Source organism: Bubalus kerabau, chromosome 6 (genome assembly GCF_029407905.1).
Source record: "Bubalus kerabau isolate K-KA32 ecotype Philippines breed swamp buffalo chromosome 6, PCC_UOA_SB_1v2, whole genome shotgun sequence".
NCBI lineage: Eukaryota > Metazoa > Chordata > Mammalia > Artiodactyla > Bovidae > Bubalus > Bubalus kerabau.
This window is the reverse complement of record NC_073629.1, coordinates 3,623,359-3,647,971: the sequence shown is the minus strand read 5'-3', so window position 1 is coordinate 3,647,971 and position 24,613 is coordinate 3,623,359. Positions and strand designations below refer to the sequence as shown.

The 24,613-nt window shown below is 39.7% G+C and overlaps 1 protein-coding gene and 1 long non-coding RNA gene across 4 annotated transcripts in view; one reads left to right on the top strand and one right to left on the bottom strand.

Annotated features, from left to right (window-relative positions):
• TMCO1 (transmembrane and coiled-coil domains 1) overlaps positions 1-20,266 on the bottom strand; it is a 57,782-nt gene extending 37,516 nt beyond the window's left edge. For both annotated transcript variants that reach the window (XM_055587205.1, XM_055587204.1), the window contains exons 1-4: positions 20,002-20,266; positions 19,511-19,588; positions 9,494-9,553; positions 1,378-1,424 (exon numbers count right to left, since the gene is read on the bottom strand). In XM_055587205.1, the coding sequence (XP_055443180.1) occupies positions 1,378-1,424; positions 9,494-9,553; positions 19,511-19,588; positions 20,002-20,071 (255 nt within the window). In that variant the 5' untranslated portion in view covers positions 20,072-20,266. The remainder of the gene's footprint in view (positions 1-1,377; positions 1,425-9,493; positions 9,554-19,510; positions 19,589-20,001) is intronic.
• Positions 20,262-24,613, top strand: part of LOC129656564 (uncharacterized) — a 33,829-nt gene continuing 29,477 nt past the window's right edge. Inside the window, exons 1-3 of one of the 2 annotated variants that reach the window (XR_008716389.1) lie at positions 20,262-20,386; positions 21,662-21,751; positions 22,173-23,498. This is a non-coding gene — a long non-coding RNA (uncharacterized LOC129656564). Of the gene's footprint in view, positions 20,387-21,661; positions 21,752-22,172; positions 23,499-24,613 lie in introns of those variants that run through there. The other variant, XR_008716390.1, reaches the window with a different exon arrangement.

Sequence of the window (24,613 nt, the reverse complement as noted above, 5' to 3'; positions counted from 1 at the left end):
TACTAACCAGAACTTTTAAAAGGGGCTAACTTGGCTAGCATCCCTTTAGGCCTTCTGCCCATACTTCCTGTCTGGAATGAATAACGTAATTCCTGACAGTAAAGCAACATCAACCAACCAAACAACCATAAGCTAAGGAAGGCTAACTGCAGTCTTTAGTGACACTACCGGGCTGCCACTCCAGCCCGGGACTACCAACCTCTACCTCTCGATCAAGTAAAAAGCGATTACATGTTCAAGTATATATGGTATTTTGTTTCTTGAGGCTAGCTACTTTCTTAATTACATGTGCCATAAAAGTATAAATAAACAAAAGATCATAAAGACATGACTAACAGTTTATCAGAAAGTTTTCTCTCTTCTTTCTGCAGTTTTCAAATTTGGTCTCTTGAACGTGGAGTAACTATGACAACAGAAAAGCTATTTTCAAAAAAATACACTTCTAAATTATAATCTTTCTTAAAAAGAATTTAAAGGCACTGCTCTGGTGGTCTAGTAGTTAAGAATCCACCTTGCAATGCAGGGGACGGAGGTGCAATTCCTGGGTGGGGAATTAAGATACCACATACCATGGAGCAACTAAGCCTGCATGCAACAACTAGAGAGTCTGTGAACTGCAATGAAAGATCCCATGTGATGCAAACTAAGACCTGACAGCCAAATAAACGAACAAATAAATAAATAAATATTTAAAAAAAAAAAAAAAAGAGTTTTAAGAAACAGAAGATAAAATAATATAGCAAAGGTCTCTTGGTAAGCAAATGGTAACTCCTGCACAGTTTAGGTGTCTTGTGTTGAATATACAGAAATTAGGCAGAAAAATTAGTCAAGCCATATAATTCGCCTACCTATGCCTCAGAAAGACATGCTTGAACAAACTCTACTCTTTATAAATAATGAGTAAATGGCTAATAAAATCACTTTTCCTTACACTTTATGATATGCCTGACCTTCAGAACAAAAGGCCTCTTAAAGAATAAAGGCCATCTATGATTTTCTAACTCTTATGATGGGATTACCAGGTCACCAAAAGAAAAAGATTCCGTAATAACATAAGGAAGAAAAAGAAAATAAGTGACTTCATTTGAAAACATAAGGGAGAAGCTAAAAAAAAAAAAAACAAAAAAACTGTGTGAAAATAACAAAATTATGAGCTCAAGACACCCTTAAAAAAAGAAGCTATTCATATTACCAACATGAAGCTTCAGCCCTGTAGCACATTTTCACTTCTATTTGGTCTAGGAACACCCATTATATTATTTATAGCATGCATAACTATAAATTTCTGAAAAGGTAAGTGCAATGTACTTGATGCAAATCATGGTTTTTTGCTGAAAAACATGCGGTTTATCATGAAGTTATATTTAGGACTCTTACCATTGACAGATCTCTGTTGTTATTCTTCAGTTTCTCTTCTTGCCGCTCTGCAAGGAATTAATGAACTGGTTAATATACACAGCGCTGAGCAAGAAGCAGATGTTAAACTGTCACTGACTGGTGACTACAACAATGTTTCTGTCTCAGTTATCACTTAATAAGATAAGCTGAATACTTGGAATACCATATACTTCATACTAACAGAAAATTCAAGTGCAGGAGAGCACTAAAATAGTTCAATTTAAATAAATAAAAATCTTTAAAGTTTAATTTTTAAAATTACCTCTGGTATTAAGTGTTTCAATTCTGTACATTAAGATATAATCTTATTATTACATCAATGGGAGGTATAATCATAATGACTATACTTAGATTTCAAATACTAATTACCCAAGTTTCTTTCCCCCTTTCTCAGCTTAAGAGAGCATAGCATCTAAAAATTAAAAGCCAATTAAGATAAAGTTAGGTTCAGCTTGTTTCATCTTACAGTCAAATGAAGCTAAAAATAAGCATACTTTCATATTTAAGTCACTTGGAAAGCTAGGAAATTTGACATATATTTCAAGAAAATTGTTATATACACCAAATCTAAACTGCTAAAGAAGTTTCAGCTACACATTAATGCTCTTATCTACTGTATCCCATGAACACTGTTGTTGTTCAGTTGCTAAGTTGTGTGCCATTTTTTGCAACCCCAGAACTGCAGCACACCAGGTTTCCCTGTCCTCCACTACCACCTGGAGTTTGCTCAAATTCATGTTCATTGAGTTAGTGATGTCATCCAAGCATCTCATCTTTCTGTCGTCCCCTCCTCCTCTTGCCCTCAATCTTTCCCAACATCAGGGTCTTGTCCAATGAGTCAGCTCTTTGCATCAGGTGGCCAAACTACTGGAGATTCAGCTTAAGCATCAGTCTTTCTAATGAATGTTCGGGGCTGATATCTCTTAGGATTGACTGGTTTGATCTCCTTGCTGTCCAAGGGATTCTTAAGAGTCTTCTCTCGAGAACCACCACAATCCAAAAGCATCAAAGCTTCGACTCTCAGCCTTCTTTATGGTCCAACTCTCATATCCAAGCATGACCACTGGAAAAACCATAGCTTTGACTATACGAACCTCTGTCGGCAAAGTGATGTCTCTGCTTTTCAATATATTTCCTAGGTTAGTCATAGTTTTTCTTCCAAGAAGCAAGTGTTTTTTTAATTTCATGGCTGCAGTCACCATCTACAGTGATTTTGGAGCCCAAGAAAAGAAAATCTGTCACTCTTTCCATTGTTTCCCCATCAATTTGTCATAAAGTGATGGGACCAGATGCCATGATCTTAGTTTTCTGAATGTTGAGTTTTAATCCTGCCTTTTCACTCCCCTCTTTCACCTTCATCAAGAGGCTCTTTAGTTCCTCTTTGTTTCCTGCCATTTGGGTAGTATCATCTGCATATCTGAAGTCGTTGATATCTCTCCCAGCAATCTTTGATTCCAGCTTGTGAGTCATCTAGCCCGGCATTTCACATGATGTACTCTGCATATAAGTTAAATAAGCAGGGTGACAATATACGGTCTTGAGGTGCTCCTTTCCCACTTTTGAACCAGTCTGTTGTTCTATGTCCAGTTCTAACTATTGCTTCTTGTCCTGAACATAGGTTTCTCAAGAGACAGGTATGGTGGTCTGGTATTCCTGTCTCTTGAAGAATTTCCCACTGTTTGTTGTGATCCATAAAGTAAAAGTCTTTAATGTAGTCAATGAAGCAGAAGTAGATGTTTTTCTGGAATTCTCTTGCTTTTTCTATGACCCAAGAGATGTTGGCAATATGATCGCTGGTTCCTCTGCCTTTTCTAAATCCAGCTTGTACATCTAGAGGTTCTCAGTTCATGTACTGCTGAAGCCTAGCTTGAAGGATTTTGAGCATTATATGCCTAGCATGTGAAATGAGAGCAATTGCAGGGTAGCTTGAACATTCTTTAGTACTGCCCTTCTTTGGGACTGGAATGAAAACTGACTTTTTCTAGTCCTGTGGCCACTGCTGAGTTTTCCATCAACATATTGGACTTTATTATTGTGCCGATGAAGAAACTGAGGTCCAGCAAAGGAGAAGTGACTTCTCAGAGCCCATACAGGCATTTTATGGCAAAGCCAGGACTAGAATCCAAGTTTCCCAACCTCCAATCCAATGATCTCTATATATACCATGCTACTGCTTTCTTTGATCATGTATTTTTATCACCAGGATTAATTCACTCAACAAATACTTATTGATTACCTACTACATGCCAAGCACTTTTCTGGGTACTAGGGGAAAATGAATGATCAAAACACACACCGATTCATACCCTCACAAGAATATTATAAAATATAAAAAAACCCTCTAAAATAAAAAAACGTACAATTGGAATATATTAAAGTGGTATGAGGGCTGGCAGGTTCAGGCAGGTGAAAGAATGGAAGAAAAACAGGCCTACAGGAACTGCAGACTGGACCGCAGTTTTCAAACAACACATGGGTGAGATGAATACATGACTCTTTGTCTTAAACAGTTCCTACCCAGTTTGTTCTCCATGGAGGAAAGGATACAGGCAGGAAAGAGTTGAAGGTGAAGATATATGGAAGAAAATGAACAAAATGGGATGGAGCTAAGGTGTATCTTGAGGGCTAGAGCTCCTTTTCTATTGAGCAGCTCTCTTACAATATAATAAGACATTTTAAAACTGGGGGTTTGAGGAGTGGGGTAAGAGATGACTAGAAGTTAAACAGGCAAAGAACAAGTAGAAGTGGAAAAGGACTGCCACTGAGACAGGAAAAGGAAGGTATAGAAAAGCATCTGTGCTAGAAACCTGCACATCCTTGACTTCCTACTCTATCTTCAATCAAACACCCAGTTCTATTAATTATACCTCATAAATACTTATGAAATCTACCGCCTCCCCTCCTCCTTACTATCACTTCCTTAGTTAGGGTTTCCAACATCTCTTACCTGTATTACTTTCAAACCTCCTAACAGACCTCACTGTCTTCACACTTGTCTCCTCAAATTCATGTTCCACATAAACGCGTATCAGATCTACCGAAAAGGCAAACTGAACAAGATCATGGTACTCGCCAGCTTAAAATCCTTCCCTGGCTTTTTATCCCTATAAGATCATGTTTATTTCTTTCTCTTTTTTTTTTTGGGCTGTGTCATGCAGCATGTGGGATCTTAGTTCCCGACCAGGGATCAAACCCTTATCCCCTGCAGTGGAAGTGCAGAGTCCAGAGGAACTGGACCACCAGAGAAGTCCCAAGATGATGTTTCAATATCACTTGCAAGTCCTGTATCTGGCTCTTGTTTCCTTCTGAAGCCACATTTCTGACCACTCCCATAAATTTTTATGTTCTTACATCGCCAAAGTTCCTTTATATATGATGATTTTCTCTTGATTCAGCATCTTTGTGCATAAAGTTCCTTTGACCTTGGGTGACCAAGTGTCCCAGCTTTCCTAGATTGTTCCAGTTTTAGCTCTGAAAATCTCACATCCCAAGAAACTCCTTGGGTGAAACAAATTGGAATGATTGGCTACCCTACTTCTCCCTAGACTATTTCATCCTATCCCATCAAATCCTTTCCTGGCTAGCCTATAACTCAATTTTTAAGCCTCAGCTCTTATGTCACCTCCTTTGGAAAATCTTGATTCCTTAAGCAATACTATTCTCAAGAACTTTCTACAATTATAAAAGTATCTTATTTCTGTGCTATCAATATAGCTACATATAGCTACTGAGCAATGAAATATGACCAGTGTGACTGAGGTCCTAAAATTTCAACTTCATTTAACTTCAATTAATTTAAAATTTAAACGTCAAAGGTAGCTAGAGGGTGCATAATTGGACAATACAGTCTTAGACACTGGATTAGAATTCCTGATTCAGTAAAACCTAGGAGTAAGACTCAGACTCAATACTCTGTTCACCTGATGTGAAGAGCCAACTCATTGGAAAAGACCCTGATGCTGGGAAAGATTGAAGGCAGGAGAAGGGGACGACAGAGGAGTAGATGGTTGGATGGTATCACCGACTCAATGGACATAATGTTGAGCAAGCTCTGGGAGATGGTGAAGGACAGGGAGGCCTGGTGTGCTGCAGTCCATGGAGTACAAAGAGTTGGACACAACTGAGCAACTGAACAACGACAAAGACTCAGAACCCTTCATTTTAACATGTATCTCAAGCAAAACTGATATGGGTGGCCTAGAGACCATGTACGAGAAATACTATATAGAAAGAACTGCAGGATACAAGCCAAAGTTAGGTGCAGGCAAAAATTAAATCCTAGGAAGCACTGCATACCAGAAGAGGGAAAGGTACTATAAATGTATAGTGAGCCCAATGTCTGGCTTATCCCAGGGCTTGCTCTGTCTGCAGGAATTGCTTTAACACAGTTCTTGCCTTCCTGTAACCACTTAGTTCAGCTTTTCCTGAGTTCTTGATCACATATACCCTTAAATTCCTTATTACTTGAGATAGCTTACTATAGCCAAAGAGCTAAATAAAATACATCAAAAGTAGTTTATCTGCTATGAGAGGGAAACATAAAATAACCAAAATATTTGCTCCTGAAATTAAGAATGAAAAATATAGTCTTCAGACACCTCAGTTTCAAATTAATGGCTAAGAGCGTCACCTAAGTGATATCAATGACATTTTGATTTTCTGAAACACTGAATTTGCTGACCTTTCCCCTTTTACTAAAAACTCCCTTCTTTCAAAGCAGCAATATCACTCTTTACAGTCCCCTCATCACTATGTGTGTGTGTGTATGATGCATACTAACTCGCTTCAGTCATGTCCAACTCTCTGCGACCCTATGGACTGTAACCCACCAGGCTCCTCTGACCGCAGGATTCTCCAGACAAGAATACTGGAGTGGGTAGCCATTCCCTCCTCGAGGGTATATTCCTAACCCAGGGATCAAACTACTACAGTTTATAATCATATGATGTTAAACTCTATTTGTAGGTGCTTCCCTGGTGGTCCAAAGGATGAGATGGTTGGATGGTATCACCGTCTGAATGGACAAGAGTTCGAGCAAACTCCAGGAGATACTGAAGGACAGGGAAGCATGGCATGCTGCAGTCCACAGGGTCACAAAGAGTCAGACACGATTTAGTGACTGAACGATAATAACCCTGGTGATCTAGTGGTTAAGAATCTGCCAGCCAGTGTGGGGTTCGATGTTCAATTCCTGGTCCAGGAAAACCCATATGTCACAGAGCATGCACCACAACTACTGAGCCTACACTCTAGAGCCCTTCGAGCCACAATCACTGAGCCTGTGCACTGCAGCCCCTAAGGTCTGTGTGCCTAGAGCCTGTGCTCTGCAGTAAGAGAAGTCACCTCAATGAGAAGCCTGCGCACCGCGATGAAGAGTAGCCCGTGTTCGCTGCAACTAGAGAAAGCCCTTGAATAGCAATGAAGACCCAGTACAGACAAAAACTAAATAAACTTTCAAAAGTAATAAATAAAGAAACTCTATTTGTAGCCTTTACCTCTCTGCCAGCTCCAAACCATACATCCAATGGTGTACCAAATTATTTCCACCCTCTTGTCACACAGGCACAACAAATCCAACATGTTCAAAACTGAAATCATCCTCTCTTCTTCCTTATCCCAATCTGCTACTCTTCCAATATTTCTGGTTCTAATCAGAAATCCAGGCTTCTTCCTAGACTCATTTTTCTCTACATACCTTACATCTAAAAGGTCATAAAGTTGTGTTAATCTACTTGCCTAAATTCTTTGAAGATGTACCACCTACTCCAGTCCCAGTACCACTGTTCAGGTTCTTGCTATGCCATTTGTATGCCAAGGATACCTGAAAAATCTCATAACTTTCCTACCTCCAGAATGATCCCCTCTCTGGTTTATCCTCCAAATATTGCCAGATTTGTCTTCCTTAAAATGTAATTTCAAAGCTGTCTAATTTCCTTTCTACATATGTTAACCTCCTTACCTTAGTTTAATTTATAAGGACCTTTATGGACTAGGCACTACTCATTTCTCTAGGCTTGTCTGCTTGTATGTTACACATAGCTTTTTTTATTTGTTATAGTATACTATTTATAGTTCCAGGTATATTCCTTGCTATTTGACTGCTCTATGCTTTTGCATATGCCTATCCTGCCAAGAATATACAAGACTTAAAAATGTGGATTCTAAAATTATGAATGTACAGGTTCAAATCCCTTCTCTACCACTGACTTAATTGCACCATACCACTGATTGACCAAGAGCAAGTTACTTAACCTCAATTTTCTCATCACTAAAAATGAAGTAACACTGTTCACTACCACATACCATTGTCAAAAGAGTTAAAAAATATGTAAAGGCTTACTTCAGGGTTTTGCAGGCGGGCCAGCTGACCAGTATTTTATTTATTTATATTTTTACTTAGTTAATACACACTAAAGCTTTGAGATTCAACTTAAAGCATTATCTCCAAGAAAACCTGATCCCCTAGATTGGTTTGAATATCCTTTCTCTTTACTTTTATGACACTCAGAACGTATCTCTAAAAAATATATATTATACTGCATTGGTTTGTTTTCCCTCTTTAGATCTCTTAAAAGACAGAATTATTTTTCTACTTTGTTGCTTCAACGCCTACCAGAGTGACTGGGTACACAGAGTAGTACACTGGTATACCCATACAGAGTATATGTACAATAGCATTTTGCCATGGAAATGAATGATCAGGCCATTAAGAACACATCTAATATCCCTACACTAAGTTGAGAAGCTTCAACCAGAACAGGAAACTGGGCTTCCCTGGTGGCTCAGTGGTAAAGAATCTGTCTCCCAATGCAGGTTTGATCTCTGGGTCGGGAAGATCGCGGAGAAGGAAATGGCAACCCACTACAGTATTCTTACCTGGGAAATCCCATGGACAGAAAAGCCTAGCAGGCTACAGTCTATGGGGTTGCAGAATCGGACTCAGTGATTAAACAACAACAATAACTAGTAAAGGACACTGGTATAGTCAAGTCTGGTAGAGTAATCTTCCAGGATTTAACAGCAATGATCCAGGTATAGAGACATAGTTTTTGATCCAAATACACAATTTCACAACAATTTTTTCCTGATTTTAGAATCAGGAAGCATCACGAAGTACAAATACAAATTATATATAGCCATTTATAAATTGTCTTTTTGGAACAGAATTACATTCTATAATTAAATTCAAATTACACTGAAAAGCCAAAAACAATTATTTTGCAGAGTAGGTAAAATTATTCAGCAGAAAATTTCCTATGTGTTAGTGGGTTTCCATCACCAGTCAATTCTCAGTAAGGAAGTCATGGCAACAATAAACACATGTAACTCAGACTTAACTGGAAATAATCATCTCAGATAAGAAAAACAAAACACTTTTACAAACTATGCCAAGAACCTGCAGCCAAGTTCAAAAGACATGACTGTCAACATCATTTTACTAAATTGAAATTTCAAAGCTAAGAGCAAAAATAAGGAAGTGCTTGAACTTGTCCTACAATATGGTAGAAAGAATCAAGTAAGATAATGTACAAGGCTTCCCAGGCGGCACTAGCAGTAAGGAACCTGACTGCCAATGCAGGTTAGTCATGAGACACAGATTCGATTCCTGGGTCAGGAAGATTCCCTGAAGGAGGGCATGGCAACCCACTCCAGTATTCTTGCTTGGAGAATCCCTTGGACCGAGGAGGCTGGCAGGCTGCAGTCCACAGGGTCGCACAGAGTTGGACATGACTGACGTGACTTAGCACACATGCATGCAAGACAACGTATGCAAGTGCTCTTCAGACTGTAAAACTATACAAACATGAGTTATCACTATTGAAAACTTTATTTAAAAAAAAAAGCCCACATGCCCTAGAGCCCGTGCTTCACAACAAGAGAAACCACCACAATGAGAGGCCCGCACACTGCAACTAGAGAGGAGCCCCTGCGCCTGCTTGCTGCAACTAGAAAGAAGCCTGTGCAGCAACAAAGAACCAGCACAGCCAAACATTTTTTGAAAAAACAACAAAAAAAATTTCTTATATTTTCATTATCTAAGAATTTATTTTTCCAAGAAAACCTTAATATTGTATATACCAATAACTCATCTTACCAATTTTCTTTTTTTGTTGTCGACCAGCTGACTCTGTTATTGTTTCCTTCTTCTTTTCCACTGTAAACATAATGACATCATAAAAAATTAATTATGCATTACACTCAAGAAACAAAGACTATATTTTATCACAGCTGAACCACTGAAAGCAGCTTACAAGAAAATTACACATTGGCTTTGATGGTGGTCGTGATTAAGTTAACTGGCGTGCTCCCACACCTGCTGACAGTAAAAGGTAGACACAATATTCTAAGAATGTAACAGCAACATTGTAAGCATCATTAATCAAATACCCAAAAAAGACTTCATAAAGACAAAGTCATAATCAAATCTGAGATGATTTTCAGGCCATTGGCTGAGACTGCCTTAGGCAGTATCTAAGCACAATTTGAAATTCTGCTTCCCTGGTGGCTCAGAGGTTAAAGCGTCTGCCTGCAATGCAGGAGACCCCAGTTTGATCCCTGGGTCGGGAAGATCCCCTGGAGAAGGAAATGGCAACCCACTCCAGTATTCTTGCCTGGAGAATCCCATGGAGGAAGGAGCCTGGTAGGCTACAGTCCACGGGGTCAGAAAGAGTGGGACACGACTGAGGTACTTCACTTTCACTTTCAAGCACAATTTAAAATTCTGCTTCCTCAGGTGATTAATTGTAGTTCCAGTCTCAAATTCATTATAGAAAATGGGCATTCACCCATTCAGTTATTATCTGCCAAAGTAATAGGCACTATTCTAGGTAGATAAAAAGATAAACATGCTCCTTGTCATCTAAAAAGCAATCTAGTGAGGGCACATAATCAAATAACAATTACAGCATAGAATGCACAGGGTAGGAAGATCAGGAGTCAAAACAGCTAAGATGAACATTTCCTGAGACTTTTCAATTAATATGACGATAGAGTAAAAGTGAGTTTTGGAAGAAGAACAATGTAACATATTTAATCACCTATGGAGCTTTCCTAGTGGCTCAGATGGTAATGAATTTGCCTGCAATGCAGGAGACCCAGGTTCCATCCCTGGGTCAGGAAGATTCCCTGGAGAAGAACCACCTATGAATGGACTAGCAATATATACAGTAAAACCTTTATTTACATTATTTGCAATGGCACCTCACTCCAGTACTCTTGCCTGGAAAATCCCATGGATGGAGGAGCCTTGTAGGGTGCAGTCCATGGGGTCGCTGAGGGTCGGACAGGACTGAGTGACTTCACTTTCACTTTTCACTTTCATGCACTGGAGAAGGAAATGGCAACCCACTCCAGTGTTCTTGCCTGGAGAATCCCAGGGACGGTGGAGCCTGGTGGGCTGTCATCTATGGGGTCACACAGAGTCGGACACGACTGAAGTGACTTAGCAGCAGCAGCAGCTTCTTATAGTATCTTAGTGTACTTCCTTTACTAGAACATGGTACAGAATATGTATTATTTCTAAAAGTTCATTAAAGAGAATTGCAGGTAGAAATCTTTCCCTTACTATATTAAGTATGCTGCTTGAATTTTAAAAGCAAAATTGGTGTTACTCCTTTATCAGAGATGTAAAATTCAATTTAACTCCACTATTACAAATAAAATGGTAAAATTCTGACTAAAATAAAATCTGAGTGTGTGTATAAATATACACATTGGATGCCTAAGTGATAGGTACTATTCCAGGTAGATAAAAAGATAAAAGATGACATATTTAGGGAGAGAAAGACAGAGATTTAGAATGAACTACTAGTTTGAGATCATAAAAGGAAAGAGTCATATTCTACAAGATGTTACAGAAACAAAAAATATTTCTCCCCACCCCAGAAGGACTACAACACAACTACTTGGCATTTAACCATGGCTGCATAAAAACCAGGGTGGGGAGGGAAATATCAGAAGGCTAGAAAATAGAAACATAAGATGATACTACAAACATTACCTGATCTTCTAGCACAATGGATTAAGACTAGATAAATCTTTTCCAGGGATAATACAATGTTTTTTTTAACTTCACGAAGTTACAAAGAAACTCTAAGAAATGGAGATATCAGAGTTGACCAAAAAAAAGATGTTTACTATGAAACATATTTTTGCCTATGACCTGGTATTACTTACTGCATTCTGAATTCCAGAGTTGTCAGTTTATAAATTACTCTAAAACCTTTATCATGTTTCACTGTAAACCAAAGAAAAATACTTCATACAACAATTTGCACTTAGTAAATGTTCTCAAATAATTTTGTTACAAGAATCCAATTACATATAGTACTTTAATCTTTCTCATTTATTGAAGTGTTCTTTCATTAGTCTATATTATAAAAGTAAAACAATGAAAAAAGACTTACTGATATTTAGAGCACACTCATCTGGAGACCACCTCAATCAAACAACTTGGTACCTTTAAGAAAGCATCTTTCAACAAGGATGTCCACCACAGTAGCACAGGTTTCTAGATAACATCAGTATTCTCCAAATAACACCTAAGATCAGACCTGCACAAGATGAGACTTGAATCTGTGATTCAAATCTATCTATATTTCATATTCCTCAAAAGCGCAACAAACCTTTTTTTTTTTTTGAGATTTTAATTATTTTATTCTTTTACATTTTGAGTCTGTGCTCAAAATGTAAAACCACTTAATTACAGAAAAAGAGCAGATGAAACAGCAAGGCCTCCCTTCAGTTTGGTTTATTACTATTGATTTGTTTGAAATGTGTGAAAATACACTTGCTACTGCTAAGTCGCTTCAGTCGTGTCTGACTCTGTGTGATCCCATAGACAGCAGCCCACCAGGCTCCGCCGTCCCTGGGATTCTCAGGCAAGAACACTGGAATGGGTTGTCATTTCCTTCTCCAGAAAATACACTTAGTCATCTTAAATTCACTTTGAGCTATCAAAGTCCGAAGTGAATTGATTCAAAACTGTCTCAACAGATAGAAAATTTCTACTTTTCAACTGTGGCTGCCTACTTATTTATACTCGTATAGGATTTTTGTTTGGCTAAAGTTGTAAATGGGCTTCCCTGGTGCCTCAGCTGTAAAGAACTGGCCTGCCAACGCAGGAGACATGAATTAGATCCCTGGGTCAGGAAGATCCCCTGGAGAAGAGATCAGCAACCCAACCAGTATTCTTGGCTGGGAAAATCCCATGGACAGAAGAACCTGGCAGGCCACAGTCAATGGGGTCGCAAAGAGTCAGACACGACTTAGAGACTAAATCACCACCACCACCACCAAAGCTGTGAATAGATTAGATTTTTATTTAAGTTTGAATTTTAACAGTCTACAAGTTGGTGGTCATCCAATGAGAGTTGTCACTGAAAAACATTTTTAAAACACCACAGTAAAACACTCATTTAGAGTCGGTCATCCTGCAGTTTTAAAGATAAGCAAAGTTCTTATGATTGACCCGCACCTCCCCATTTCCTTCATTTCAAAGAAAAACCACTTTTACCTCTTTCAGCTGACTGTTTTGGTATTTACTTCTATATCTTCTTTTTTTTTTGGCAGAGCCATGCAGCAGGTCAGTTCCCCAACCAGGGGCTGAACCTGGGCCATAGCAGTGGGAACTCCAATAAAGTTGTGTTTGTGTTTTAACCTCTGTGTCTTGAAATATCATAAAACCCATTGTCATAGTTGTAATTTTGGTTAAATGTGAGTTCAACATTTACAAAATTATGACTGTGAAAATACTGTTCACAGGTGATTTACACAGTAAACTATGATGATTCTTTCCTTCCTCCAAGTTTTTCCCAGATTTATGTCATTTTAAAATTTGTTCGGTTGTCTCCACGCTGCTAAGTCGCTTCAGTCGTGTCCGACTCTATGCGACCCCATAGATGGCAGCCCACCAGGTTCCGCCGTCCCTGGGATTCTCCAGGCAAGAACACTGGAGTGGGTTGCCATTTCCTTCTCCAATGCATGAAAGTGAAAAGTGAAAGTGAAGTCGCTCAGTTGTGCCCGACTCTTAGCGACCCCATGGACTGCAGCCTACCAGGCTCCTCCGTCCATGGGATTTTCCAGGCAGAGTACTGGATTGGGTTGCCATTGCCTTCTCCTCGGTTGTCTCCATACTTATCACTAATTCAGCCCCAAATTCTTGGCTAGCTGTCTGCATCTTTCCAATATAAAACCAGATCATTAGGAATTATAAGTTTTTCTAAAGAAGTTTCTCCTAGCATCTTCTAACAAGCTCAGCATGGTGCAAAGCTGACATTCTTAAGCATGTCAGATCTAAATCTGCCTTCACCATTGTCCAGGGGATTCCCTTTACCAGAATCCTGTGTTGGTGCTTCTATTTCCTGGAGTTCATATCTTCTTCTTCTTTTGGTTTATTCATTTGTTTTGATGTAGCGTATTTTCCAGTAGTTTGTTGAGATAAAAATGTTAAGACCTTGTGTATCTGGTAATTTCCTTAAAGGATCCTTTATGTCCAGTTCAATCCAGTCACTCATTTGCGTCCGACTCTTTGCGACCTCATAGACTGCAGCATGCCAGGCCTCCCTGTCCATCAACTCCTGGAGCTTGCTCAAACTCATGTCCATCGAGTTGCTGATGCCATTCAACCATCTCATCCCCTGTCGCCCCCTTCTCCACCTGCCTTCAATCCTTTCCAGCATCAGGGTCTTTTCCAATGAGTCAGTTCTTTGAATCAGGTGGGCAAAGTATTGAAGTTTCAGCTTTAGCATCAGTCCTTCCAATGAGTATTCAGGACTGATTTCCTTTGGGACTGACTGGTTTGATCTCCTTGCAGTCCAAGGGACTCTCAAGAGTCTTCTCCAACAATCACATTTCAAAAGCATCAATTATTCGAAGCTCAGCTTTTTTTATGGTCCAACTCTCACATCCATACATGACTACTGGAATATGTTTTTATTACTGCCATTTCCATGTGATTCTTTCTTATAGTTTCCATCTCCTAAAAATCCCCATCTGTTCATGCATGTTGTCTACCTTTTCTACCAGATCCTATGACATGCCAATCATAGTTATGTACAAGTTCTATACCTGGGCTCTACAAACTTTTCTTGCCTTGATCCATACCAAATTTTGAACACAGAATGTCAGAATGGCTTATGTTTGCAATTAAGACATTTGCTCAAAGAAGGAATTTATCTTATTTCTTCCTGTTACGAATATCTAGAAAAAGGTATCTACGCCCCTTCATTGTATACTGCACTCTTCATGGTAAACTCTATATAGAGCAAGCAATCATAAGTTTCAACTGATTGTATAAAAGAAATAATACATGCTCACTGAGTTTTTGTGTTTTTTTTTTAAATTGAAGTATAGTTGATTTACAATGCTGTGTGAATTTCTGATATACCGCAAAGTGATTCACTTCTTTTTCAGATTCTTTTCCATTACAGTTTACTACAAGACATTGAACAGTTTCCTATGCTATACACTAGGACCTTGTTGTTTATCTATTTTATATATATTTCTAATCCCAAACTCTTCATTTACTCCTCCCCTACCCTTCCCCTTTGGTAATTATAAATATGTTCTCTATGTCTGTGCATGCTCACTGAGTTTTTATAAAGTAGAGGACATAAGACCATAAGAAAACACCAAGAGACTTTCGAATCACTGTCAACCTGCTGCTGCTACTGCTGCTAAGTCGCTTCAGTCGTGTCCGACTCTGTGCGACCCCATAGACGGCAGCCCACCAGGCTCCCCCGTCCCTGGGATTCTCCAGGCAAGAACACTGGAGTGGGCCGCCATTTCCTTCTCCAATGCATGAAAGTGAAAAGTGAAAGTGAAGTCACTCAGTTGTGTCCGACTCTTAGCGACCCCATGGACTGCACCCTACCAGGCTCCTCCATCCATGGGATTTTCCATGCAAGAGTACTGGAGTGGGGTGCCATTGCCTTCTCCGACTGTCAACCTACCTTATACTTATCTTCAAAGAAAGAACATTAGTCAATCACATTAAAAAATACAACTATGGAAGCTTTGCCTGGCAACTATACTACTTTGAATTTAGGTGTCAGGTGAAGGAGACAATGTTTATAATACAGATAACTACTATAAACAAGGTAATTAATTGTGGACACTAAGGAAGCCCAAAATCTATAGAGTAAATTCATATTCATATAAGTATTTAAGGTATGAGAATATTGATCTAAACAAATTCAAAGTTAAAAGTGTTTTATATTTCATAAGACTACTCCATGATACATATGACATGAAGAAATTTGTCTATGGATGCTACTACATGCTGGCTAACTAGTTTATGATCAGAGCAGAACAATTTCTCACAAAGAATATATGTGGTGTTATGTTATAGAAATAGTTTATTCTTTAATATATTCAACACACTTTTATCAAGCATTGAGAGAGCTAATCCTTAGGTAGGTTGATAAGGAGTCTGGGGCCCTCAAGGAGGAAGAGGTCCAGGGTTCTCAAGGAGGGGAAAAGGACAAACATTTTTTTCTATGTTGCTTTGTCTTAGTCAATATAACAATGAGGACACATTTCTCCTTAACAAGAACCTTCTGACTAACCTTGTTATCTTAAAATGTATATTGTGGGAGTGGGTCTGGTAAGACCTTTCTATTGTTAGCTCTAATCTTGTTAATTTAAGATGTATGTTGTGGGAGTGGGTCTGGTAAAAGTATATAAGGCCTTGATAAGACCAGTAGTGAGTGGGGGCACTCTCCATCCCCCTTCTGATGTCTATGTCAGACCCTTTCTCTGTCCCTTTCAGACTTTATTAAAACTCCTACACAAAAGCTCTTGAGTGATCAAGCCTGGTCCCTGGTCCTGAAGCTAAATTGTCTTCAGAGATCACAAATCCCAACATTGTTCACTGTAAGCTATCAGTATCAAATCTATGTCAGGCACTGTGTGTACTAGAGATATAATGGCCTTTGCTCTCACAGAAATTATACTTTAGTTGGGGAGAGGCTATTATTCAAACAATAATAATCATACACAGATAAAATTATAAATATGACAAATTATCTAAGGAGAAGTAGCTGTATAAATTAGGGATCATGATAGGGGAGACTAAATAAGGCTTTGAGATCTGAAGAATGAGTAGGAGTTCATTATACAAAATGAGAAAGGAAAATTATCCCAGAGGAAAAAGTAGTACAAAAGCCCAACTGCATAGTAGGAAAAAAGCAAAATTGGTTCAGACGATGGCTAAAGAGTAGGGAAAAACATGATACAAATGTGGTCAGAGAGGAGACAGGGAGGCACATGACCATGCTGGACTTTGTAAGACACACCTTTGTCCTCAAAGCAATGGGAAAAAAATTGAGTGTTTTAAGAAGGAAAAGTAACATAATAAGATTTGTGTTTTGAAAATTACTCCAGGTGTTTCTGTATGGAGGAGATTTGAGCAGCAGCAGATAGACCAATGAGGAGGCTGTCAAGGTAGACTAAATTAAACTTGATGGAAGTTTAGACTAGGTGATGGTGGAAATGAAGAGATGTGGAAAGACTGAAAACAATTCAGGAGGACAATAAAGTATCAGGGCTTGAGAATGGACTGCACATACAGGGTGACAGAAGAAAGTATCTGAATCAACAAATATTTATTAGACATTGAGCATGTGCCAACCACTGTTCTAGGAGTATAGGATAAATCAGTACACAAAAACGATTAAAAATAAATAAAAGTATCCTGCTCCAGTGAAGTGTCATTCTAGCAGATGACTCAAAACAAAACAGAGCAGGATAAAGATGAGTAGCAGTGGTAGAGGAGGTAAGCTGACTGCAGTTTTAAATAGGGTGGCCAAGTTAAGACTCACTCACTGAGGTGAGCTCTAAACAAAGATTTAAAGAAGATATGAAGATATGGGCTTCCCTGGAACCTCAGCTGGTAAAGAATCTGCCTGCAATGCAGAAGACTCCACTTCAATTCCTGGGTCAGGAAGATCCCCTGGAGAGGGGCTAGGCTACCCACTCCAGTATTCTTGGGTTTCCCTGGTGGCTTAGCTGGTAAAGAATCCACCTGCAATGAGGGAGACGTGGGTTCAATCCCTGGGTTGGGAAGATCCCCTGGAGGAGGGTATGGCAACCCACTCTAGTATTCTTGCCTGGAGAATCCCCATGGACAGAGGAGCCTGGCAGCCTACAGTCCATGGGGTTGCAAAGAGTTGGACATAACTCAGCGACTAAGCCCACATGAGGGTTAGGTAAGATTTGATAGGGAAGAACATCCTAGGTAGAGGGCACAGCCATTAGAAAGGTCTTGACATAGGAGTGAGGCTGACATGTAGTGAGGAACAGCAACAGGTCAGTGAGAGTGGAGCACAGTGAGTGAGAGAGAAAGAAGCTCAGAGCTGTAACTTGGGACCTCTGTGAAAACTTTGTGGTTTTTTTCCTGTGAGTCAAATGGGACACCATCATAGAGTTATGAGTAGAGGAGGGACATGAACTGATATACTACAAGAAAGGATTATTCTGGTTGCTATCTTGGGAATAGACACAGGGAAACAGGAACATTTGTTCAAGGCTATCATAATAATTCATGCAAAGGATGATGGCAGTTTAGACTCTGGTAGTTAGCAGTGGAAATGATGTAAAGTGGTTAGGCTGTGGATATATCTGAAGGCAGGCCAACAGTACTAGATGTGGCTGTGAGAGAAAAGTTACAGATAACAACCGGAGGATTATGTCCTGAACAACTGGAGGGACAGTATTACCAATGACCAAGATTGTGAAGGTTACATACATAACAGGCTTAGAAGTGAGGAACAAGAGTTCAATTTGGACAGGTTGGGTTTAAGATGATTGTTAGACATTCCAGTAGAATTAACAAGTTGATAATTGGATATCTGAATCTTGCATTAAGGATAAATGACTAAGGACATATATTTGGAGGTCCATGGCAAATAGAGCACATAAATGAGTTTATTAAAAGAGTGAGTACACACACCAGTCAGAATGGCTGCTATCAAAAAGTCTACAAACGATAAATCCTGGACAGAGTGTGGAGAAAAGGGAACCCCCCTAACACTGTTGGTGGGAACGCAAACTAGTACAGCCACTATGGAGAACACTGTGGAGATTCCTTAAAAAACTGGAAATAAAACTGACATCAGTTCAGTTCAGTTGCTCAGTCAAGTCTGACTCTTTGCGACCCCATGAACGGCAGCACGCCAGGCCTCCCTGTCCATCACCAACTCCTGGAGTCCACCCAAACCCATGTCCATTGTGTCGGTGATGGTTTGGATTTGATTTCTAATTCTTTGTTTGCTCTGAGACATTAACATGTCATTTAACCTTTCTGAGTCTCAATCTCCTTTTTTTACAAAGGAAGAAAAATATTTATACAACAATATTTACACAAATAGTTGCTATGTGGATATTAGAAATGGCATGTTGTAAGAAAGAAGACTTCAAACTCCTATGAATACATACAGAAAAGTTATGGAATACAGAAAGTTAAGATGTGAAAGTTAATCTTTATAAGACAGAAGACTGAAAACCAGACCAAACCTATAAGGAACCATCCATATTATACCTCTAGCCGCTCCCTCAGCTGTATCCTGTGGAATTCCTGTTTTATTTCAAAAACAACTCAACTTGCTCTTAACCCTTTTCTCAAATATTCCTTCAACCATAAGACCCAACAGAAAATTGGGCTTATCCCTAAAGACACCATTTAACTTTGACACCAATCATAATGACCTGATGTTCTCCAGACACACCTTACAAGTTAAAATTTCCATATTTTTTGCACATATGCTATCTTCTTTGCCTGGAATTCCTTCCCCATGTCATCCTCTGTCCAAATTCTAACTACCCAAGAAGGACTCCAAAGCTATCTGCATCACAAAGGCTTCAATGGCCCCTCACAACTGAACAGGATATCTTCTTTAGAACTGCCAAAACACATAACAAGTACGACTCCCGTGAGTTGCTCTGCTGTTTGTAGTACATATTTTGCACAAAAGTCTTATATTTCTAAATAGACTTCAAGTCAGATTCACCTACTCCTACAAAATTTTATAACCGTCGGTGCTCCTAAAATACGTCCTGTGAACATGCACTTCAGTAAACCTGACTTGTTTCTAAAGGATGTTGGCATACTTACATTTTTTACTCTGTTTTTCCACTTCTGCCTTCAGTCTCTTGTACTTGTCTGTCCTGTAAACCAGGACCCAAGTTATACCTGAAACATTAAAAGCAGAATGCTAATAGAGAAATGTTTGGACCGTAACAAAACCCTTATTAGTGGTTACTGTTAGATAAGAATGGATTTTGACTTTTTGCCTTATATTCACTAGTGCTTAACAACTGATGTTCAACCAAAACAACCATGACACGATTCGAAGTTGTCGCCACAAACTCGCAAATGAAATCTACCCTGGACCGGAGAAACCTGGCAATGAATGCCACACTGGATTCTCTCACACTCCTGAAGGTAAGATTCCCTGAAATAGAGTACATGAGACGCATCCCCACCGCCACCAAAGGAAGCAAGGCTCGTGACCTCTCCCTTGGAGGCTCGAGGGACCCGGGGCCTAGGATCCTTCCCTTCCCTCGGGGTCTGATCACACGTCAAAAAAAACCAGCTGCTCTCACCCTCGGCAAGCAGAGCGGTGCACACGGAGATAAAAACGATGAGCAGCGTGTCTGCGAACATCGTGCTCATCTCGCGACGGTTCACTCTCTGCACTCCCACCCTGCACGGGGGAAGTCCTTGACAGCCAGGAAAAGCGGAGCGAAAACGATTTTCCTAGATTTCAGGACCGCGGAGTAACACACCGACTCTGACAGGCAGGAAGCCTCACTTCCGCTTCCTGGGCGCAGCGCCGGAAGTGCCCATTCTGGCGTGCCCTGTTGCCGCGAGAATCCTGCGGAAACCGCGCTCTAAGTTTCTGGGGCGGATGAGCTGGCTTTCAGGCCCAACCTCGCGAGAGTTGGACCTGGTGTGCCTGAGACTACTATAGCGGCGGGACTTTCTCTGGTAACGTTTGCTAGCTGCGGTACTGAGGTGCTCTTTCTTCTCACCCGAGTGTGCGTTTTTTGACTCGTCTGCTCGTCCGTGTTTCTGTCTCAGTCCCACATTTAAGGCCGAGTAGATAGTTTAGTTTCGGTTTGCCTAAAGTGGGGAAATTGGCTTCCAAACACACGTACTTAAACTCTGTTTAGGTTCCAGGTCACGGATTTGGGGCTGGAAGCGCGAACATCAATGAGCCCCGGGCCGCTGGCTTCCAGGCACTCCCATTCTAGCAAAGGAGAGAAACTTGTGCATACGATGTGATTACAACTTTTACAGAAGTGTGATCAGAATGCTGCGGTGACCTGGTTCAGCAGGTGGTCAGAGGGAGCTAATGAAAGGAATTGAAGCAGTGGCTTAGAGGAGTCAGTGTTTTGAAGAAAGGCAAAGACACAGTCCTTGAAAATACCTGGTGTGTAATAGAGCAGCGAGCGGCATATCTTAGGAGGTGGTCATACATACACTCGTGAAACTCCTATACTTTGGCCTGATGCGAAGAGCTGACTCATTTGAAAAGACCGTGATGCTGGGAAAGACTGAGGGCAGGAGGAGAAGGGGACGACGGAGGATGAGATGGTTGGATGCATCACCGACTCAATGGACATGGGTTTGGGTGGACTCCGGGACTTGGTGATGGACAGGGAGGCCTGGCGTGCTGCGGTTCATGGGGTCGCAAAGAGTCGGACTTGACTGAGCGACTGAACTGAACTGATAAGTACACTCAAACACCATTACGCAGGGTGGGCTTAAGAAAATGGTGGGAGATACTACGATGAGTAAGGGAGCAGGAACTTGATCTGAAAGGAACCATTGATGCATGTAACCAATTTACCTTGGAGAATGAGCACCCAGTTCCCAGCATCTTCCCATTTTTCAAGAAAATCCCCAAATCCTGAGTTATGTAAAATTTTAAATGTTCTAATCTATAAATGCTGCTAACTCATTAAAGGGCTCCCCTGGTGGCTCAGAAAGTAAAGAATCCACCTGAAATACAGGAAAAATGGTTGAAGAAAGAAGTTGTCTTAGCAGCTTAGTTTAAGCCTTTTCAGCTTTTCCAGACTGATTATGTCTGTGTGAGTGTGTATGAAAATCAGGAAGCTGGCTGAACTATCTCCCCTTAACTTGTATTTTCTATTCTTTGTTCTTTTCTCCTAAACACCAATGCACTTTATTTATAATTTCCCTGTAACAACTGTATTTGGCCTTTATTTCTTATAAATGCATTTCTTGTCTCCTCTTTAGACTTAGTGGCAGACATCCTGTTTCCTTTTAACGACATTGAGCTTCTACCTGTGTGAGGATCACTGGTAGACACTACAGTGATTGGAAACGGTAATTATCAAGATACTATTTCTGACTTCCTTGGAAGTTACATGTTATAATAAGATGTAAGAGAGGTGTTGATTGAAAAAAAAAACAACAAAAACCACCTTACAACCTCAAAGTTGGGAGTTAACATTTTTATTCAGAAGTCTTTCTGAGGCCTTAAGCCCTGAAGGCAGCCAAGGAGCTCTGAGGGACTGATCCGAAGGGGTATGGGAGGAGCCAGGAGGAGTTTTTACAACAAAAACCAGGTTGGAAGTCAAGTGATCACTGCTAATTAAAGAAAAACCAGACATCTCAAGTTAATGAGTTTAGCCATATATGGGAAGATGCAGGAGTCTGGGCTTATTGAAGTTATTCTTTCGATATGCACCTTAACTATCTAGGTCCAGTTGTTGTTGTTTCCTAACTCCTTCCTGAATCCCCTCAGGGTGCACCATTGCAGTGGCTGACAGCTTGGTGGTGGGCAGCCTGTTTCTCTCTCTCCTGAGCTCCCTCTGGGCTGAACAGTGGCTGATGGCTTGACGGCTGCAGCATCACGTGTTTGCTGATGTGGCAAGTGACATTTTACATTCACAGAGATGTTCATAAAATGTTACGAGCACAGATGAGGGCAAGATTGGCTCTTTCTGGAGGAGCTGGAAAAGCTTCATCTCATTTCAACTGTTCAACTTGGATGGTTTTTATTCAGCTTTGTATCACCCATGGTAAATGTTGAGGTACAACAGAGCATGACCTTTGAAGTTAGACTTGGTTTTCTCTCTTGATTTCCTTTCTGTCTTTCTTTTTTTTTTTTGCCATCATGCCACAAGACTTGCTGATCGAACCTGGGGCCAGGCAGTTAAAGCACTGAGTCCTAATCACTGAACCGCCAGGGAATTCCCCATACCTGGTTTGTAGTACTTGCTTTTCCACTTAATTGACAGCAGTCCTTGAACATATTAACATCTTTGAGCCTCAATTTCCTTACCTGTAAAATAGTAATAACATCAACTACATGAAACCATTATGAAGATTAGAGTATATTATAAAACATATAAAACTGTGGCACACACATATGATCAAATCCAACATGCTATTTTATGTACTACTAAGAAAGAAAATAACTAAGAAAACCATGATTGTAAGATGCATCTCATCCAGAAGTGTTAAAATGTAATAAAAAGCATTTAAATTATTCCTCAGTTAATATTTACTACAAAACTGTCTACTGTTAGGGTAACATTTCCTTCTCTGGGTATGTTAGTTGCTGAGTCATGTCCAGCTCTTTGCTACCCAATGGATGCATAGGAGCCTGACAGACTCCTCTGTCCGTGGAATTCTCCAGGCAAGAATACTGAAGTGATTGCCATTCCCTTCTCTAGGTTATCTTCCTGACCAGGGATCTTCCTGACCCACTCTTGTCTTTTATGTCTACTGCATTGGCAGGTGGATTCTTTACCACCAGTGCCACCTGGAAAGCCCTCTCTAGGGCAATGACGTGACCCTTTTGCTGAAGAATAGTGCTAGAGGCAATTCAATGACATCTTTATTGCATGCTACCAGATTCCTTTATCATGTCTTTAAGCACTTGGTTGTACTAATTTTTAGGTTTCAAAGTTTTGTCCCTGAAGACCACTCCAAAAAGTCACTGTACTGCTCTTAATTTCTATGATTATTACAAGGCTTGTGTCCTGGGACTTCCTTTCACTCTTCTCTAGGATAGGAGTCACTATTTCCTGAACCAACATCTTCTGCCTTAGTTTATACTTTTTTTTTTTAAGTTGTGGTACAACCTCAAGTAACTTTCTGTGAAAGGTAAGTGGGAGCTAAACTTCAGTGTTCTTACATTATTATTAGTAATAATTATATTTACTACTAGGCTCAGCATTGTAAAAGATTATGAGAGAAATTAAATCATTTCTCTTAACTGAGGTATGAAAGAATACGGTCTTTAGGTTTAAATTGTAACCCTACCTCATGCAACCTGTATTATTCTAGGAAGTGAATTTAATTTCTCTGAGCCTCTTTTTTTTTTTTTTTTTTTTTAATATGTGAAATGGAGGGAAAAATATCTACTTTGCAGAATTACTGTGAGGTTTATATAAGGCTAGGGGCAAAGTTCTGGAGTCAGGCTACCTGTCTTCAAGTCTTAACTTCACCACTCAAGTAGATGTGCACTTTTAGGCAAATTATTTCACTGCACTGTCCCTTGGTTTCTTTAAATGACATAATAATAATAGCACCTTAGTCCAAACGGTTTTTTTTTTTTTTTTTTAATTATGTGAGTAAAGTATTTAAAATGGTACTTGGCTCATAGAAAGTTCATAGTAAGTGTTAACTATTACTATTATTGGTTCTTATTAAACCACCTAGCATATAATCCTTGGACTAGCTTTTTCTCATTCTATTCATTTTCTTGGTGACCTTGCTTTCTTCAATAGCTTCAGTTACCATCTATCCACTGGTAGCTGAAATTTTTTTTCTGATTCTCAGACCTAGTATCTAACTGCCAACTAGGCATTTTCATGTGGATATTCCAAACTGAATCTATGCAGTTCTTTCACCCAAACTCCAGTTTTCTCTTCTTCCCTTATACGTACATATATACTTACACTTCCCTTATATATATATATACACATATATATATACAATTATTAAGTCTTAAAAAGAACATTCTAATACATGCTGCAACATAGATGAGCCTTGAAGACATTATGCTGAGTGAAATAAGCCAGTCACAAAAGGATAAATACTGTGTGATTCCACTATGAGGTACTTAGAGTTGTCAGTCCAAAGACATAGAAAGTAGAATGGCAGATGATCAGGACTGGGAAGAGGAGAGAGAGAAGAGTTATTGTTTAATAGGCACAGAATTTCAGTTTGGGAAGA